Source organism: Nerophis ophidion, linkage group LG02 (genome assembly GCF_033978795.1).
Source record: "Nerophis ophidion isolate RoL-2023_Sa linkage group LG02, RoL_Noph_v1.0, whole genome shotgun sequence".
In the NCBI taxonomy this organism is placed as follows: Eukaryota; Metazoa; Chordata; class Actinopteri; order Syngnathiformes; family Syngnathidae; genus Nerophis; species Nerophis ophidion.
Window position 1 is genome coordinate 13,476,991 of NC_084612.1, and position 21,470 is coordinate 13,498,460.

Genomic DNA, 21,470 nt, shown 5'->3' on the forward strand with positions numbered 1-21,470 from the left:
TATATATGTATATATATATATATGTATATATATATATGTATATATATATATATGTATATATATATATATATGTATATATATATATATATATATATGTATATATATATATGTGTATATATATATATATATATATATATATATATATATATATATGTGTATATATATATATATATATATATATATATATATATACGTATATATATATATATATATATACGTATATATATATATATATATACGTATATATATATATATATATACGTATATATATATATATATATATATACGTATATATATATATATATATATATATACGTATATATATATATATATATATATATACGTATATATATATATATATATATATACGTATATATATATATATATATATATACGTATATATATATATATATATATACGTATATATATATATATATATATATATACGTATATATATATATATATATATATACGTATATGTGTACAGGTATGTATGTGTCTGATTGGTGTTGGGTCTACTGCGTGCTGGGTTGCGGGTCGTTTCCTCCCTGATCCGGGATGGCTGCGTACTGCTCGCCTCTCGGCGGCATTCCCCGGCACTGTCTGCGGCTGTATGGGGCTGTGACGCTGGGCGTGGTTGGCGGTGGGTTGGGGTGTTGGGTCGACCAAGGTGAATGTCCGTGGTTTACGGGGTCAGACATTTTTTTTTTGTCTCGGCTCCGGCGACCGCGGTTGTTTGTACTGCGAGCGGGCGGTGTTGGTGATGGTTGCTGTGGTGCTACCAGCAGTTGGAGTTGCTGTGTTGGGTTGGAGTGGTTGGCGGACTGTGATTGGTGTCTGCGCGCTTGTGGGGTTGTGGGGGTTGGCTGGCGTTGGCTTGCCGGCTGGTTTAGGTACTGACGTGCGGACGGGATGCATTGGCTTCTTCCCCCATTAAGGGGCTCCGTCTCCTGGCCGGGACTCGTATGGGCACAATGCTGTGTGGATGGCCGGGATGCGGTGTTTGCATTGGGCATGGGAGTTGTGCGGTTTTTCTGAATTTGGTTGCCAGTATGGACTCTTGGGTTGTGGTGGGCGGGTGCTGGCTTAGTTTGGCAGTGGGTGGATTCGCATGGCGTCCTTTTAAAAGTGGTCTGGCGTAGGTCACGGGCCGTGGAGTAGGGCGGTGGCCTCCTGGCCGTAGTTCCTCGTTGTCGCCTTCATGGACTGGGGGCAGAGGGGTATGTCCGGGCCCTCTACTATAGCACACACACACACACACACATTTAAGATTTTGGGGGATTGTCCTGCAGGGAGGCACGGTAGGGGGGATAAGGACGCCTCCTATGGGACTCTAGTCCTCCTGTCTTGCCCCCTGCTCGTCCAGCTCTCAATCTTAGCTGCATTATAGACACTTAGGATTTAGGGGGCCTGGCTTGGTTGGGACCTACCATGACCTTGATCTCCCCCAATTTTAATCGCATTATTAGTTCCCACAAGCATATACATCTCACTCAGGCTACAGTACACACATCAATAGGGACTGGAGGTCGGCTGTAACGGCTGGCCTCCTAATTTTAACTACACAGTACACACTGGGGGCCCTGTACACATGCATGAGGGGGTTGGGGTTTGGGAGTACTGCGCACCCCCCAATGCCTCCTCGGCCGGCTCGGGTTGCGGGGACTGCGGTCTGGTGGCCTGCCATTCCCAAGCAAAGACCTTGCTGAAGGTGTGAGGATTTTATTCTATTATTATAGTCCTGGGTTCAATCCCAGGCTCGGGATTTTTCTGTTTGTAGTTTGCATTTTCTCCCCGTGAATGCGTGATTTCCCTTTGGGTACTCCGGCTTCCTCCCACTTCCAAAGACATGCGCCTGGGGATAGGTTGATTGGCAACACAAAATTGGCCCTAGTGTGTGAATGTTGTCCGTCTATCTGTGTTGGCCCTGCGATGAATTGGCGACTTGTCCAGGGTGTACTCCGCCTCCCGCCCGATTGTAGCTGATATAGGCGCCAGTGCCCTCCGCAACCCCAAAAGGGAATAAGCGGTAGGCAATGGATGGATGTATGTATATGTATATATGTATGTGTGTTTATATATATATATATATATATATATATATATATATATATTAGTATTAGTATTATTATATATATTTTTTTTAATTTGTATTTAAAATAAAAAATTTGATAAATAAAATATAGAATTTATTTGTGTGGGGCGTTGAGCGGGTCTCGCTTCCTGTTGAGTGGGGTCCGTGCCCGTGTGGCCCGATCTTGCGCTGTGGGGTCTGTGTTGGTGACGCTGATGGCAGCGCGGCCCCTTTGTCTGGTCTGGATGCTGTGTCTCGGTTGTTTGGGCGGTGGTGTGTTTGTGCGGGTTTGGGTTGGGGTGGTGGGGTCTATTGGTGGGGGAGGTTTATATGTCTCTTGTTTGCATGTTGGCGTTTGGGCTGACTGGTGGGCTGGCGCGGGCTGGTCTCCATGATCCTGTTGGCGTGTGGTTGCCGGTCGCAGATTTCTTTGTTTTTTTTTCCCAATCACTTTGATTTGATGGGGTGGTGCTGGCTGTCTAGGGCTATTGCAGCTGCAATTTCTGCTGCCGTTTGTTTGTGGTTTGGGCGCCCGTGGCTGCTGGGTCCGGTGCAGGGGGGTGGCTGATGTTGTGACTGGTGGTAGCGCGCACTCGTGGTGGTTGTCCGGGCTGACGGACTTGCCGGCTTCATACTTGTTTATTGTCATGTTGGTTGGCTTGTCGGGTGTGGGCCTGGGGTGCCCTTGCACCCTGCCGCACCTGGTTTCGCACCGTTGTCTGGGGAAGGCTTGTCGGGGGTTGTCCCTGGGTGGCGTGGGTACGCGGCCGTACCTGTGGGACTTGGGGGATTGGCTAGTTCTCAGTGGGCAGTGGGTGCCGGGACTAAATCACTGTCCCTCCAGCCTGTGTATGGATTTGTTGTGCTATGTGTGTGCGTGTGTGTGTGTGTTTACAGATGTGTATATGCGCATACGTGGGTATGTGTATATGTGTGTATATATGCGCATACGTGGGTATGTATACATGTGTGTGTATATGCGCATACGTGGGTATGTATACACGTGTGTGTGTATGCGCATACGTGGGTATGTATACATGTATGTGTATGCGTGTATATGTATGTATGTATATGTTTATGTGTGTATGAATGTATATATGTGTATGTATATATATATATTTATATGTATGTATGTATGCATATGTATGTGTATATATATATACAAACCCCGTTTCCATATGAGTTGGGAAATTGTGTTAGATGTAAATGTAAACGGAATACAATGATTTGCAAATCATTTTCAACCCATATTCAGTTGAATATGCTACAAAGACAACGTATTTGAAGTTAAAACTGATGAACTTTTTTTTTTTGCAAATAATCATTAACTTTAGAATTTGATGCCAGCAACACGTGACAAAGCAGTTGGGAAAGGTGGCAATAAATACTGATATAGTTGAGGAATGCTCATCACTTATTTGGAACATCCCACAGGTGTGCAGGCTAATTGGGAACAGGTGGGTGCCATGACTGGGTATAACAGTAGCTTCCATGAAATGCGAAGTAATTCACAAACAAGGATGGGGCGAGGGTCACCAATTTGTAAGCAAATTGTCGACCAGTTTTAGAACATTTTTCAACGTGCTATTGCAAGGAATTTAGGGATTTTACCATCTTCGGTCCGTAAAATCATTAAAAGGTTCAGAGAATCTGGAGAAATCACTGCACGTAAGCAATGATATTACTGACCTTTGATCCCTCAGGCATTACTGCATTAAAAACCGACATCAGTGTGTAAAGGATATCACCACATTGGCTCAGGAACACTTCATAAAACCACTTTCAGTAACTACAGTTGGTTGCTACATCTGTAAGTGCAAGTTAAAACTCTACTACGCAAAGCGAAAGCCATTTATCAACAATAACAAGGAACGCCGCCGGCTTTGCTGGGCCCAAACTCATCTAAGATGGACTGATGCAAAGTGATAAAGTGTTCTCTGGTCTGACGAGTCCACATTTCAAATTATATTTGGAAACTGTGGAGGTGGTGTCCTCCGGAACAAAGAGGAAAATAACCATCCGGATTGTTATAGGCGCAAAGTTCAAAAGCCAGCATCTGTGATGGTATGGGGGTGTATTAGTGCCCAAGGCATGGGTAACTTACTCATCTGTGAAGGCACCATTAATGCTGAATGGTCCATACAGGTTTTGGAACAACATATGTTGTCATCCAAGCAACATTATCATGGACGTCCCTGCTTATTTCAGCAAAACAATGCCAAGCCACGTGTTACAACAGCGTGGCTTCGTAGTAAAAGAGTGCGGGTACTTTCCTGGCCCGCCTGCAGTCCAGACCTGTCTTCCATCGAAAATGTGTGGCGCATTATGAAGCGTAAAATACAACAGCGGAGACCTCGGACTGTTGAACGACTGAAGCTCTGCATAACACCATAAAACAAGAATGGGAAATAATTCCACTTTCAAAGCTTCAACAATTAGTTTCCACAGTTCCCAAACGTTTATTGAGTGTTATTAAAAGAAAATGTGATGTAAGACAGTGGTGAACATGCCCTTTCCCAACTTCTTTGGCATGTGTTGCAGCCATGAAATTCTAAGTTAATTATTATTTGCAAAAAAAAATCAAGTTTCTGAGTTTGAACATCAAATATCTTGTCTTTGTAGTGCATTCAACTGAATATGGGTTAAAAGGGATTTGCAAATCATTGTATTCTGTTTATATTTACATCTAACACAATTTCCCAACTCATATGGAAACGGGGTTTGTATGTATATATATGTATGTGTATACATATATGTATCTATGTAATATGTATGTATGTGTATGTATGTATATGGGTATATGCGCGTATGTGTATGTATGTCGATATATGTATATGTATATATATGTATGTGTATATATATGTGTATGTATATTTCTGGGGATACGCTCTGGGCCTGCTGGTCAATCGGGGGTCAGCGCCTTAGGCTACTGCATTCGGGCTGCATGTCTGGAGCTCCTGGGTCTCACCGTCCATCCCTTCCAGGTGCCCGTCTTGGTTGGGACCTGCTGGGTCTAGTCCCCCTCATCCATTGGTGCTGCAGGGTATTCTGAGCTGCTGCGAGTCGGCCAGCTGCTGGGGTAGGGATCTTGTGTGTCAGCATGTCATGATCTTTAATTTTTTTCATTTTTTTATTAATTATGTTGTTGTTTTTTTGTTTTTTGTTTTTTATGTATATATTTATTTTTTATTTTTTCTACCCCCTCCCTCAATGGGGGGAACTCCACAGGGCGGTTGCTGGTTGTTCCATCCCCATCGTTGAGGTCCCTGCGGATGGGGTGGGTGGTTCCCACGGCCCTGTGCTGGGTGGTCCTGTGGCGGCCGACTTGGGAGGGGTGGCCTGGCGTGGACCGTGCCGTGCTCTCCGGGGATGGGGGTGGGCTCGTGGGGGCCCGGGTGCTGGTGGGGCACGGGCGGTGTTCCCGTCCGGTTGCATGGAGTTCTTTGGGTACCCCTGGGCGGGGCGTCTCGCCTTTTTGCCCGTTTGGGGGGTGGTCTCTCGCTGGCTTGGGGTCTGGCCGTCCGCTGCTTCTCTCGTGCCCTGTCGTCTGCCAGGCGCGTCGGTTTGCGGCCTGCTGCTGGCTCTTCCGGGCGGCGCGGTTTGCCAGGCTCTGAGGTTCCCGTCGCTGGCCGGCCTGGCTGCGTGGGGCCGGTGGTCCCTGACTATAAAAAAATGGGACCCATTGCCTCACTGCTTGGCTCTCAGCATCAAGGGTTGGAATTGGGGGTTAAATCACCATAAATGATTCAGGGGTGTGGCACCGCTGCTGCCCACTGCTCCCCTCACTTCCCAGGGGGTGATTAAGGGGATGGGTCAAATGCAGAGGACACATTTCACCACACCTAGTGTGTGTGTGACAATCATTGGGGTACTTTAACTTTAACTTAACTGGCTCTCTGGGCGCCACACCTGCTGTTTGGGTTGGGCTCTCTGGGTGGCTGGGGCCGTACTCTGGCTCCCACGCACACTGGTAGTCAAATATATTGTACATACAAACCCACATATAGTCACACACACACACCGTTATTCATAAATACAAACATACATACATAGGTACCTACGCTCCCACATACATACACAAATACAATACATACCTACATACTCTAAGTTCGTCCATCTACACGCACATTCACGGTACAAACATACACATACTGTACATATACATTCACTGTACAAACATACATATATACATACTGTACATATACATTTACTGTACAAACATTCATATACACATTCTGTACATATACAAGTACATATACATACATACAGTCATGCACATAATCACGTTTCATCAAACATATATTAACGTTGTTGCCCTATGCGAAACAGGGTAACACATGGCACGCTGACAAAGCTTAACCCATTGTTACTATAACAATCTACAACCTTAATATAGGTTTCCTCTATCTCTTCCCCTCCATTTTTCGGTATTCCTTTTTTTATTTTTTTAATCTCTAGTTATCATTATGTATATGTATTGTTGCATTTGAACATCTGTATTGTTGATAATAGAGGTAAACTATTGGTATTGCTCATGATAAATAGCACTTTTTCTATTGGTATTTGTATTGCTCCAGTTATAGTGTGAAAATGCTTATTGTTTTTTCTATATTATTTATTTCGCTAACTGCTTTGCTATCACTTTTACGATCATATTTGTACATATCGTATGTGCTGGTGATGTTCTCTTGTTGTTGTTGTTTTTGCTGTTATTGTTGTGTTTGCTGTTGTTGTTTTTGTCTCTCTGTCTAATCCCCCTCTTATCCCCAAAATCCCCCCCTCTGTCTTCCTTTTTTTCTCTTTCTATTCTCGCCTTATATTTATATTCTCTTTCTATTCTCTCCTTATATTTATATTATCATTTGGCTGCACCAAATGATAATATAAATACATTTTGATAAAGTCAAAATTAAATAAGGCAACAAGAGAAGTATCCTACACTTCTCTTTTGTAAAGTAACAGCCGCTATGGGCATCTACATCAACTATATGATTTGCCTGAGAAGCTGGACAGGACAAAAAAAAAACAATTCACTGATACTAAAAAATTTTAAGATCATTAGTTGATTACATTTTTGATCACAATTATTACCTGACAAAAACACAGAAAGTTCCCTTTCATCACATACATTATTTTGGGCAAAATAAAGTACATTTTGCAAAGTAACTAAACATGTTTGGCTTTTACCCTTAAGGTCTCTTAAGAGTCTTCAGAATAACATAACAGCCTATTGGTCGCTAGTCGAATTTGTGAAAAACAGTAGCTGGATATGTTGGAATACTCGCTAAATATAGCCACGTCACTAAATTTGCCACAGTCACGGTTCAATTCTAATGTATTTATGAGTGAAGGCGAACACGTAGCGGCAAATGCATTGGTTGGGGGTTCAAATGTAATTGGAACATCCCACCACAAATTAATAAATGCATGGGAAACTGAGAGGTTCACAGTTACTGTATACGTAAATTTAAAGTATACATGTAAAAAGTGGATAAAGTGTAAAACACCGCTTCTTCAACACAAACGCTTTGTCAGATATAGGGGTGGAGAAACATACCTCCTTAGCAATAAAGCTACAGAGACAGAAATTCAGCATCAAGGCTAGATATAACACACTTCCAGTACACTACTGTAGGATCTCTGATACTGATTTTTTTTAAATACAAAATGCATAAGTTAGCCTATTACCTAGCAAACTAAGAAACGAAAAATAGTCTTCATACCTTGTTTGTAGAGTTCTTTTCTGCAGACACAGGTATGATTGCTGCACCAGTCAGCCAGATATTCAGGTCAGACTGCAGAGAGCTTTCAACCAGGATGATAGACCGGTCTATTATAGATTGGTGCTGTGAACGCTCAGGGAAACTTTCAGTCGCGGGGAGTTTAGACCTACAGGCCTCACGATAAGGCCAACGGAGGAAGAAAAAAAAGCAGCTGTAAACTGGAATTTGCTATATTTAAGAGAATACTAGGTGGACATCCTCAGAGCACCTGATTTAGACATGTCGTCAGCAGAATGGAATCAAGACAGTCTTACAAAACGAACATTTAATTTGATCATAAAATGTAGACACTGTCTTAATGAAGCTGCTACTATTTGATAGTTTAACTGTCACTTAGCTAAATGGTAAAAAAAAAAATACATTTAGTCATGTTTGCATTCTTGTATAGTGAGAGTATTGTAGTATATGTGAAAAACAAAATAAATTCAGTGAGCAAGATGGAACCACTGTATTTCAGTATAATACATGTCATAAATATACTCCAGAATCAGACCTGACAAAATAACCTGCAGTTTGCAGCCTAAAATGTTTCCACACTCAGTGTAAAGTTACTGAGAAAATAGAGACCCCTGCTGACAGACTAAAGTAACACTGAGACATGTGACTGCATCAAGACTTTGTTGTCATGTCATTTCTGAAAATATAACAAACTGTAGAAAATGGATGGATGGATGGATTTATATGATATGATTTGTTTCAAATTGTAGGAGACGATTCCTTTGCACAGTGCCAGCGATTTTCTCAAAGTCCATCAAAAATATGACAATCTGATGATTCGACATACTATAAAGGTGAGTTGTAGTTTATGGCCACGAAAAATGTGCAATATTATTTGTGTTTTTTGGGGCCTGTCATAACATGTTTTCTTGCTTTGTGTTCTACAAAAACACCCACCTTGTTTTATCAATAAATGGTATGCTGATTTCAAACGTCAACAAACAAAGTAACAAAGGGATTTCGAGTGACAGCAGAGCGATGTGTCCTCAGGGAGCGAGCCGCCTGATCAGGATGCAGTTTGATGGAAGTAACAAGGCGCAGGCCATCAAAGAGTGCTCGAGTGCTGCGGCGCGACTCAGAGAGCATGTGCCCGTCGGCACTCAAGACGACACCCTGCCGTCAAATAATCAGCCCCCCGCAGATGACCCTGCGCCAGGGACACAGGTGACACATATCACAATTCAGTAAATGTTGAAAAAAATAGTGTACTTCTTTTAACTTCTCATAAAATGTAACGTTTTTGTTGTTTTTGTTTTTTTAGATTTTAGGAGTTTATTTGCCGACCATTTTTTATTTAATTAGGAAAATACTCAAGACAATTAACACATTCCCCTGTAATTATTATTAAATATGATGTATGGCCAATTTACTGTTGCCAATCAACCTATCCCCAGGTGCATTTCTTTGGAAGTGGGAGGAAGCCACGCAGTCAGTGGCGTTTTGTCCAGGGTCTACCCTGCCTACAGCCGATATGCTGCTGGGATAGGCTCCAGCACTTCTGCGGCCCCAATAGGGACAAGCGGTAGAAACGGATGGATGGATGATGTATGGGCATCAGGGCTGATTTATGAGCCATCTCAACTAGGTCAGCTTCACAGACCAGACACTAGATGGTGCTATTTACAATACTGTAATTCTTGGAGGTCACATTGCTGCCAGAACAAGCAGATAGAGGGAGACTGTCTATGTTCTGCACATACAGTATGATGCAGTATATGCTGTGTCGAAATAAATATTTACTCTATTGAAATACAGATTGAAACTGGCTACCTACAGAAAATTGTATTTCTTAATTTTTAATACAAAAACTAATATTTGTCAAATGCTTAATATTATTGTAAAATTATATTCCCACTCCAAAATGATGATAGTAAATTGGCATCCAAATAATTTGATAACTATTGATTAGTGATGGAAAACGGCCTACATTCTTTATTTAGAAAAAAAATACATATGTAAAATACATTAAATTATTTGTATTATGTTTACAAAATCTATTTAGTTTTAGAGGGAAACAAGTTTTCATCTAAGAAATGCACATATATAGTAAATACATGTGCATATGTTTTAGAATATTTCTATGTAAACTATAATCTTTAAAGTATTTTTTTAGAAGGCGGAAAATATTTTTCCCTATATCTTGATTTGAAAAATATTGACTTTTGACAATTGTGTTTGTTAAGACATAATTGATCACATACCAAAAATGTACAGAACCCTAACCCCCTTGGTAATGAATTTCCGTGACGTTGGGACAATGCTTATTTTTTTATATTTATGAATATAATATGTATTTAAGGTCTTTATAAGCCCTCCACATAGCTTTTACACACACTTATAAACATTTCCTATGTTCATAAAGTACTTTATACGCTTTTAAATTTGTGCAATTTTAACACCAAAACTTAAAACGTTTCTCAAATTTTAACTTATTTTAAAACCTGCGATACACTGAGACCACTGTAAGTGAACTGTGACGTGGCGAGGTAACACCGCAATGACAAAACAGAACAGCAGACAGAAAGACAGTCAAAGCCTGCACAATTGACATTATTAATGACAAACATTCCACATAAGGTCCAATCTTTAAAATTGGTTGTATTTTGGAATACCCTGTCCTCACAATATTTTAAGTAGTTCTGGCCTGTGTGTGAAGGCCACATACAGCATGAAGGAGATGAAAAGGAAAAGTATGGACTGTACCTACAAGGTGGAATGTGACCTTTTGGCCAACAGACACACTGAAATGCAGTTGAAGATAAAAGGCTTTGAGGGAGCGGGATATTTTTTAATTAGTAATGAAGCCAATTGATCGGACACTCCACGCTGCGTCTCCTGCTGTGTCTTGTCAACTCTTTTTTTGTCCTTCTCCGCCTGTATGTACTGTGTCTGCAGGGTGAGGCCGCTGGAGGCAAACCTGAGGTTGTCCATGAAGGATTGCTGTCCATTCAGCGTCTTACCCAGGTAATTAAAGGGTGGTTCTTCAAAAAGGTGTTAATATTGTACAAACCCTGTTTCCATATGAGTTGGGAAATTGTGTTAGATGTAAATATAAACGGCATACAATGATTTGTAAATCCTTTTCAACCCATATTCAAAGACAAGATATTTGTTGTTCAAACTCATAAACTTTGTTTTTTTTTTGCAAATAATAATTAAATTAGAATTTCATGGCTGCAACACGTGCCAAGGTAGTTGGGAAAGGGCATGTTCACCACTGTGTTACATCACCTTTTCTTTGAACAACACTCAAACGATTGGGAACTGAGGAAACTAATTGTTGAAGCTTTGAAAGTGGAATTCTTTCCCATTCTTGTTTTATGGTTTTATGCAGAGCTTCAGTCGTTCAACAGTCCGGGGTCTCCGCTGTCATATTTTACGCTTCATAATACGCCACACATTTTCGAAGGGAGACAGGTCTGGACTGCAGGCGGGCCAGGAAAGTACCCGCACTCTTTTTTTACGAAGCCACGCTGTTGTAACACGTGCTGAATGTGGCTTGGCATTGTCTTGCTGAAATAAGCAGGGGCGTCCTTGAAAAAGACGGCGTTTTGATGGCAGCATATGTTGTTCCGAAACCTGTATGTACCTTTCAACATTAATGGTGCCTTCACAGATGTGTAAGTTACCCATGTCTTGGGCACTAATGGACTCCCATACCATCACAGATGCTGGCTTACGAACTTTGCGTCGATAACATCTGGATAGTTCGCTTCCCCTTTGGTCCGGATGACACGATGTCGAATATTTCCAAAAAACAATTTTAAATGTGGACTTGTCAGACCACAGAACACTTTTCCACTTTGCATCAGTCCATCTTAGATGATCTCAGGCCCAGAGAAGCCGGCGCCGTCTCTGGATGTTGTTGATAAATGGCTTTCGCTTTGCATTGTAGAGCTTTAACTTGCACTTACAGATGTAACGACGAACTGTATTTATGACAGTGGTTTTCTGAAGTGTTCCTGAGCCCATGTGGTGATATCCTTTGGAGATTAATGTCAGTTTTTGATACAGTGCCATCTGTGCTTACATGGAGGGATTTCTCCAGATTCTCTGAACATTTTGATGATATTATGGACCGTAGATGTTGAAATCCCTAAATTTCTTGCAGTTGCACTTCAAGAAATGTTGTTCTTAAACTGTTTGACTATTTGCTCATGCAGTTGTATACCTCGCCCCATCCTTTCTTGTGAAAGACTGAGCATTTTTTGGGAAGCTGTTTTTATACCCAATCATGGCACCCACCTGTTACCAATTAGCCTGCACACCTGTGGGATGTTCCAAATAAGTGTTTGATGAGAATTCCTCAACTTTATCAGTATTTATTGCCACCTTTCCCAACTTCTTTGTCACATGTTGCTGGCATCAAATTATAAAATTAATGATTATTTGCAAAAAAAAAAAGTTTATTAATTTGAACATCAAATATGTTGTCTTTGTAGCATATTCAACTGAATATGGGTTGAAAATGATTTGCAAATCATTGTATTCCGTTTATATTTACATCTAACACAATTTTCCAACTCATATGGAAACGGGGTTTGTAGTACAAATTGCTGTGTATTACTAATTACTATTTAACCACAGGCATGTGATTTTTCCGTTTATAGTTGGAAATCCGTCTTTTTTTATCTCTGTAAAAACATAAAAAAAATATTTTCCGTTTTCATTTGTTTTTTCCGACCTACAATGTGTGTTAAAATCTTGATCCGACTCTTTGCCATACCTGCCAACAACTACGGTTTTGTCGTCATGAGTACAGTTTTTGATAATCCAGTGGTTAAAACTATGGTTTTCATTTAAAAAAAATTATTAACTTAACAATCGAAGCTACGTAGCAACGCAACTCCACGGGCAGGGGACAACATATACGGGAAACATCAGTGATGATTGGTTGGTTTATGTATAAGAAAATCCATAATCGGTTGGTTGGTTTAATATGATGATTCACGATTGGTTAAGATTAGGGCAAAACATTACGGACAGACCAATCCGAGGTAAGATAGGGTGGGTAGTCAAACCAGGAAGGGAAATCACTACAGACACGTACATTCCAAATGACGGTGAGAGAGTCGGAGAAGAGAAGCAGGATTATTCATCATTTATATATTAAAAAAAAAACAGTGGAAGATGGTAGAGGGATTCTCTTCCTTAGATTTTTCTTTTAGTGATGGAGACGAGGTCCAGGAAACCCACAATGCGTCTATTTGACCACATCTAAAAGAAAAATCTAAGGAAGAGAATCCCTCTACCATCTCCACTGTTTTTTCCTCTTTACATATACTCAAATGATGAATAATCATGCTTCCTCTTCTCGACTCATCTCACCGTCACTTTGGACCATGTAGTGTCCTGTCGTGATTTAGGGCTATATAAACAAACATTGATTGATTGATTGATTGATAGCAAGAAAAAGTGAGACAGGAGGACAGAAATGTTCGCCCCACTACCATAGAGCTATGTAAGCTATAGCGCTAACATTACAGTCACATTTTACAGCAATATCATATTAGGTTAGCCTATTCACCAAAGAAAATCAAAATTCCCTCGTCCGTAGCTGACTAACGGATAGTTGGCAGAGCTCCAGGGTTTTTCCAAGATGTGTAGCGAAGCATTTTTATTTATTTTTTATTTGTTGGGGCACATCTGTCTTCCATGAAGTGTTGGGCATAAACAAGGGGTGGGCTCATCTTGCACATCATGTATGTGCATGAGGTGGGAGGTTTTTTCTCTACGACATCTAAACAGAACACCCATTTACAGGCAATGTGAGAGCAGCTCTTAGGTTTAAAATTGTTTAATTTGAAAAAAGCGATCATATTGCATCATAAAATGATTTTTTGGTGTATATTTAAAATACTTCCTTGTGGTCTACATAACATGAGTCACAAGGTGCTTTTGTCCAAACTGTAAATATTAATTGTTTTACAGACAATCTTTAAGCCGCTTTTAGATTTTCTCTTTAGAATACAATGTTTTGTTGGCGGTCTTATTTACCGGTCACCCCCCCAAGCCCCCTACAAATGCGTTTCCACCTCATCAGCCATGTTGTAGGTTTTAGCATTTGCAAATGAACTCTACTGACAGATATAAGTTAGAACTTTATTCTGATTTGTATTAAAAATGGCAACGACAGAGGATTGTCGCATGCATGTGCATGTACAAGTCAGTCTGCCCCACAACACGGGGACGGAGAAAAACAAGCAACTTATTGACTAAAACTTTATTTCAACTAAATAAATATGGCGGACTTGCACAATTTTTTTTCGAGGAAACCACTACCATATACCGAGATATCCACAGACGTAACTATTGGGCAAAATACACGCTTAAGTCTAAAATCCCAAATGGCTCATTTGGTGAAAGTTTGGAATAAGGTGAAAGTGTTTAATTAATATCTCCGCCATGCCTCTATGGATTGATTTAAAATTCCGTGGATTCATGGGGATCCCAACTACACAAAAACAGGTAAGAAATGTATAGATTTTGCATAATAGGACCCCTTTAATGTGGTCGACTATGTTGCTCATAGCCACCAGGTGGCCTATTTGCACAGGATTGAGGATTGCAGTGATGAATTAGTCAGTATTAGTTTGGGCCATCAAGTGATTTCTTTCATGTTAAATAGCATCTCAGTGCTATAAGCAATTTAGTCTAAGATCACGTCAATGTGTGGTACATTAGCATTGCTTTAAGCTATCTGTTACACCCTCCATAGCACCTGCTGGGAGAGACCCCGCTGACGCTGCCTCAACTCTACCGCCAAGGCTCCTGGGAACATGGTGACCTGGAGGCCCTGTTACGCGTTTGTTTGCTGGATCCCAGCTTCCATGCTTTAGTAGAGCAGGTTGAGGGCGAACTGAAGAAAATACTTCAAGAGTGAATCATCTCGACAACTGAAGGCAGAGAGGGGTCAAGTCAGCGCTGCTCTTTTGTGTATGTTTTTTTCACGCCGTTCGCTACGTAGGTGTTAACTTGCCGAGCTGCCAGCGTTGACTGGGTGGGTTGTGGTCGTGTTTTACCGCTTTGGAAGTTCCTAATGAGTTAAATTCACACGACTTAACAAAAAAACACAACAAACATTTTTTCATGTTTTTATTCAGAAAAAAAAATATTGGTCTTAATCATATGTTTGATCGTGGCTATATACTCTGGTCCATCTGCTCCCACGTTAATGCAGGTCCATTCCCACCGCAACACACATCAGTACATTGTATTGAAAGGAGGAGTCATGCAGCTACAGCAGTTAATTTTGCTATGCCAGCTTCCAAGGGGTCTCACAATATTAAAGCTCGACTGATTAAAACAAACTGCCCTCCATTTATCTATTCAAGAATACATTTTGCATAGGATTATAGCCATGCTATATAGTCGGAGAAAATAAAAAATACAAATCAATTAAATTAGGAAATATTAAAAAAAATATCTTTTTTTTTTTTTACAGATTTCCTATCATTTGAACACTCATACTGCAACACATACAAGACACTCTAAGTTACTCTCAAAATAAATTAAAGTAATACACATACCATCAATATTTAGTTAGTTAAACACATATTAATTGTTTTGTATTCACTCTCCATTAGCTTTAAATACTGTCTGTCAATGAAGCCCTTGCTTCACAATAAAAGTTCTATTAAAAGTGGACTTATAGTCACAAAATCAAACATTAAATGACCATGATATGCTGTACAAATGTTCAAGAGGGGGAAAAGAAGACATTATATATTTATGTATATTTATATAAGGATGACTATAAAAAATAGTTTGGGATGCAGAACAAAAAGCCACACGAGGGATAACAACAGAAGATGTCTATTCTGAGTATCCTATTGCGTTATTTTGCATGCATTTACATGATATGTAATACAAAAGGGGACCAGCTCGTTTGAGGGCCGTTATTCAAATCAATAAAGGAGACATCAACACCACATCAAAAAATGTGTACGCCTCTTGGCGGCGATTTGTAGTCACTATTCGTCATCCTGACATCTCCACATGACAAGGCATGCTTATTCTGATTCCTTTGTTGCCAGTGTTACGCTGATAATGTTTCTCATAAAATGAGACAAGATATGCTTTATTGTTTTCCTCAAAATAGCCTGCGGCTCCATCCACCTTTGATGTCGCCAGAAAGATTGCAGTTTAGCCGTCTCATCTGCAAAGAGAAAGTAAAGGGAAGGCATGACCATAGTTAATCCTTGCGATGCGTTCTATATTTAGATGTAGCCCCCCTCTCCCAATCACTACCTACGCGCTCTCTTACTTGAGTCGATTGCTTATTTCGTATTCCTTTGGCGGACATTTTTGTCTTTGTGGTTGTTTGTTGAATTTGTTTTCCTAGGAAAGAAAAGGCAGGTTTAAAAACAATAAGCAAGTCAGATGAACGATGTGGCGGTCGATGGACTTACATCGGTCCTACTGGCTCATCATCTTTGACAAGGCAGGAGATGGAAAACACAACAGTGGAGGGAAATGTCAGTCAAAGGTTAAAATATATTTATATTTTTACAACTGCCGACAGTGGAACCTTCAGAGTCAAATCACAAACCGCTTTCAAGAAACATTGTTCTCATAGAACATTTTGCAAAATGGATTTTTCTGTTAACCGTTTATAAAAGACAACCCTTCTTTCTTAAGAACTGTTTTTAGAAATAACAAGATGGATGGATGGCTAAAGCCAATCATGGACATTCCTTAGCTGTTCGACAGTTGTTTGAAAACCGCTTCATTGATCCCGGGTATCTTAATGGTGTGGGTGTGTGTGACAGGAAGAAAAGCTCACACCCACGAGGGGAGAAGGCATTTGTCACACAGTGTTAATTTGCATTTAGTGTGATGTCCCTGCCCAAAGTACTGAGTACCCATTGAAGTTTCATGGTAAAAGTACACAGGTTTTAGAGTACTTTAAGTGTTTTAAGCGCATTGAAATTGTTTATAAGGGTGTGTGGAGAGCTTAAAGACTTAAAATGCATATAATATTCATAAAAATCATACAATGATGTTCCTACTTTGCAAAAATTCACTTACCACAGTGTGGTCTGTACAAACAAAAATACCAAACAAAATACCTAAAGAAGCTTTTGCAACCTCGCATGCATGAGCTACAGTATGTGGTCACCCAATGATGGCGATTTTGCAAATTTGAGCTACTAACATGAGCAATCATTGAATGTGTATTTTCCCGTAACAAACAACACGACTTCAGATTGTTAGTTGCTTCTATTGGTCTGCCGTTGTGCATGTGCAGGTGCTCCCGGCATATATACGTGTGGACCAGAGCGGTGAATGACAAGCCTGAATAGCAGAAAAATCCCTCCGACCGACAAGCAATTTGTATTCAATATAATTAGTAATTGTTAAAAATGTACATGTTGTGTTAAGCCACTAATGGTAATATGAACTAGCTGGGGGTGTTTAAAAATAAAATGTTGAGCTACTTGCAAACAGCCCCATTAAATGTCCTTTATTTGGGTCATCATGGTAATTAGTGAGCTCAAACTGTAACAACTATGAAACTGTTAATTACTGTAAGGGAAACATTTTAAGCATAGTTGTGGCATTCCTAACTGCCATACCTGATAAAGATATACATATATATATTTACATATATATATATATATATATGTATATATATATATATATATATGTATATATATATATATATATATATATGTACATACTGTGTGTATATATATATTTATATATATATAAACACACACATACTGTTGTTTACTGAAAAAGATGATCGTGATTGTTAAACGCGATTGATTTGAGTTTGATCACGGTCATCAGCTGTTGGCATATTTCCTCAATTTTTGTGAAAGCGTTTGTGTTTGTGTCTGTGCGCGACCTCCTTTTCCACCCCACGAAAGTCTCGCTCGTCACGACCTAACTGATGTCCAATCAGCGTTATGCTTCTTCCCCTTACACAGCTTGGAAATGCAAAAAAAAAAAAAAAAGAAATATGACTAACACTAACACACAAGTTCAAACATTTGGAAGGAGCAGTGGCCTTTGTGGCAGGCTTTAGTTTCACTATCTGCTGCAGCTCACCACTAATGCAGCCCTGGATGGAGACTTGCAGGCACAAACAGGAGTCTTTTTTTTTTTTTTGGTCACGATTCAGAGAATAAACACACCCACTAATTTAAAAAAAGGCATTTTATGCCCAAATATTTTTCAAACAGACTTTGTATGTGTCTGCAAAGTCCTCTGATAGAACATGTACTAAAAACTCTGCATACAGAGACTTTGTGTTGAAAATATTTTTGAGTTTTAAGACAAAAAAAACCATTTTGTCCCTGCAAGAATCATTAAACTGGTTTTACGTGTTGGTACACATTATTTTAAAGTACCTTAAATTCAAACTTCACTTAAATGTAATTTTATTCAATATACAGTGCAGGCCAAAAGTTTGGACACACCTTCTCCTCATTCAATGTGTTTTCTTTATTTTCATGACTATTTACATTGTAGATTGTCACTGAATGCTTCATAACTATGAATGAACACATGTGGAGTTATGTACTCAACAAAAAAAAGGTGAAATAACTGAAAACATGTTTTATATACTAATTTCTTCAAATAGCTACCCTTTGCTCTGAATACTTGTTCGCACACTCTTGGCATTCTCCCGATGAGCTTCAAGAGGTAGTCACCTGAAATGGTTTTCACTTCACAGATGTGCTTGAATGAGATGGGAACTTGTCCAGGGTGTACGCCGCCTTCCGCCCGATTGTAGCTGAGATAGGCACCAGCTCCCCACGCGACCCCAAAGGGAATAAGCGGTAGGAAATGGATGGATGGAGGTGTGCTTGAAGCTCATCAAGAGAATGTCTAGAGTGTGCAAAAACAGTAATCAGAGCAAAGGGTGGCTATTTTGAAGAAACTAGAATATAAAACATGTTTTCAGTTATTTCACCTTCTTTTGACAGTTCATTCTTAGACTGTCAGTAGAATAAGGTTTAGGATTTTATTATTGACTTTTAAGTGACATTAATGCAGCTGCGATAGGCTCCAGCACCCCCCGCAACCCCAAAAGGGACAATCAGTAGAAAATGGATGGATGTTTCAGACTGTAATTCTATCACATAAGTGTGTGAATGCCATGTGTCATGTAAAGTGCTTTAGATATACTAAAGCGCTACATAAACACAGACCGTTAACCATTTCTACTTGGGGGAGCATTCGACTCTGGAGGTTCCACTGCAGCCATGTCGCTAAACAAAACGCCTTAAAGACACTCCAGGGTTGGTCTAAATAGGCCACAAAATCCTTCAAGCTTGAACGTTTGCAGGGAGAACAGATTGCCTTGAACCGGTGGTGTGATTGGTTGCTGGTGATAAGAACTGACATCACAGAAGTCAACTGTGCACAGACTTTGTTCTAAATTGAAACACGCTAACCGACACAATTATGAAGTATAAAATTAGAAGCCACACACGTGCAAGCGCTATAAAATGGCCAGCAATGACATTCTGTTTGAGTAGTGGAGTTTGACAACACTGCCACATACCCTTTAAACCACCACGAGTCTAATTTGATCTCGTTGGCCAAATAATTCTCATGGGGTTGCTATTCGTCGTCAGATTGAGCATATGTGTAGGAGGCTTGCAGATGGCTTATTTCAAACTCCCTTTTAATTACAACCAGCAAGATCACAGTCATTTTGAAAGGGCTCCCAAAAAATAAATACAATACACAGATGAGATATTGTGACCGATTTGGCATAAAAATACAGATTTTTATATAAAAAAATTTCTAGCTTCTCGCAGCATTATAAAGGATGTATGATTTTCTCTGTTTTACCACTCAATGAATGGCTCAAATCTTCTCATATACACTATATTGCCAAAAGTATTTGGCCATGCATCCAAATGATCAGAATCATGTGTCCTTGTCACCTGGTCAAGCCACAGGTGTATACAGCCAAACATTTGTGAAAGAATGGGCCTCTCTCAGGAGCTCAGTGATTTCCAGTGTAGAACTGTCATAGGATGCCGCCTGTGCAACAAATCCAGTCGGGACATTTCGTCGCTCCTAGAAATTCCAAAGTCAACTTTATTATAAGAAACTGAAAGAGTTTGGGAACAACAGCAACTCAGCCACAAAGTGGTAGGCCACGTAAACTGACAGAGAGGGGTCAGCGGATGCTGAAGCGCATAGTGCAAAGAGGTAGCCGACTTTCTGCACAGTCAGTCGTTACAGAGCTACAAACTTCATGTGACCTTCCAATTAGCCCACGTACAGCACGCAGAGAGCTTCATGGCCGAGCAGCTGCATCTAAGCCATACATCACCAATGGTGTAAAGCACCTTGCCACTGGACTCTAGAGCAGTGGAAAGGCGTTTTCTGGAGTGACGAATCATGCTTTTCCATCTGGCAATCTGATGGACCAGTCCGGGTTTGGAGGTTGCCAGGAGAATGCTACATTTCGGACTGCATTTCGAGTGTGTAATTTGGTGGAGGTGGCATTATACTGTGGGGTTCTTTTTCAGGAATTGGGCTTGGCCCCTTAGTTCCAGTGAAAGGAACTCTGAATGCTCCAGGATACCAAAATGTTTCGGACAATTCCATACTCCCAACCCTGTTGGAGCGGGCCCCTTCCTCTTCCAACTTGACTGTGCACCAATGCACAAAACAAGGTCCATAAAGACATGGATGACAGAGTCCGGTGTGGATGAACTTGACTGGCCTGCACAGAGTCCTAACCTGAACCCGATAGAACACCTTTGTGATGAATTAGTACGGAGACTGAGAGCCAGGCTACCATTCTTCCACGCTTTTGGAAGAATGGTGAAAAATTCCTATAAACACACTTCGCAACCTTGTGGACAGCCTTCCCAAAAGAGTTGAAGCTGTACTAGCTGCAAAAGGTGGACCAAAAACATATTGAACCCTACGGGTTAGGAATGGGATGGAACTTCAAGTTCATATGTGAGTCTAGGTCAAATACTTTTGGCAATATAGTGGATTTTGAATACAAGAAAAACATTTTGTGAACATCACATTGAGAAGCACGTGAACAGGAGTAGAACTAAAGACACGTTTCCACCAAGCAGTTTGGTCCAATTATCTGAAAACTGATGAATGGATAAACGTCTTGTTTGGCTCTGTGTGATCCCGAAAACTCGACGGTGCCAAAAATCCTGGATTGAAATCAGATACTACTTTGATGCAACTGGCACAGGCGCATTGATTCAGTCACAGCTACTCTGTCGTGCAATGCGAAAATAAATCTTAAAAATTGCTCGATCGTTATTGTTCCCCAAAGAAAACAAATGAAATGTAGTCAAATACCCGTGTCTAGAATCGAACCGTAACCCTTGGTGGAAACAAGACATTTGAGTGAGTTACAGCTCTTGACCAGGGCTGTACAGATAAAAATGTAATTTTCCAGTCCCATTCAGATATCTTCCATGCAGTTCCAGCAGATAGGAAGCGTTAGCGGCATTCCATGACGTTAATACGAAGCAGAGAATGGCAGATATATTGTTAGTCATGATACATGGTGCTGAGATCGATTGCCTGTCTGCATATGCCGCTCTTTTCACGCCTCCTATGCGTACGCCACACAAGCTGTGTTTACCACACTGCCTCTGCAAGCACATGAC

General features: G+C 40.4%; 2 protein-coding genes across 5 annotated transcripts in view; one reads left to right on the top strand and one right to left on the bottom strand.

Annotated features, from left to right (window-relative positions):
* Positions 1-17,463, top strand: part of rec114 (REC114 meiotic recombination protein) — a 36,461-nt gene extending 18,998 nt beyond the window's left edge. The window contains exons 2-5 of one of the 3 annotated variants that reach the window (XM_061877684.1): positions 8,565-8,648; positions 8,845-9,018; positions 10,750-10,818; positions 14,573-17,463. In XM_061877684.1, the coding sequence (XP_061733668.1) occupies positions 8,565-8,648; positions 8,845-9,018; positions 10,750-10,818; positions 14,573-14,737 (492 nt within the window). In that variant the 3' untranslated portion in view covers positions 14,738-17,463. Of the gene's footprint in view, positions 1-8,564; positions 8,649-8,844; positions 9,019-9,248; positions 9,586-10,749; positions 10,819-14,572 lie in introns of those variants that run through there. The other 2 variants (XM_061877674.1, XM_061877693.1) reach the window with 2 other exon arrangements.
* Positions 14,933-21,470, bottom strand: part of nptnb (neuroplastin b) — a 100,324-nt gene continuing 93,786 nt past the window's right edge. For both annotated transcript variants that reach the window (XM_061877661.1, XM_061877650.1), the window contains 3 exons: positions 16,266-16,287; positions 16,121-16,194; positions 14,933-16,012 (listed from right to left, as the gene is read on the bottom strand). In XM_061877661.1, the coding sequence (XP_061733645.1) occupies positions 16,134-16,194; positions 16,266-16,287 (83 nt within the window). In that variant the 3' untranslated portion in view covers positions 14,933-16,012; positions 16,121-16,133. The remainder of the gene's footprint in view (positions 16,013-16,120; positions 16,195-16,265; positions 16,288-21,470) is intronic.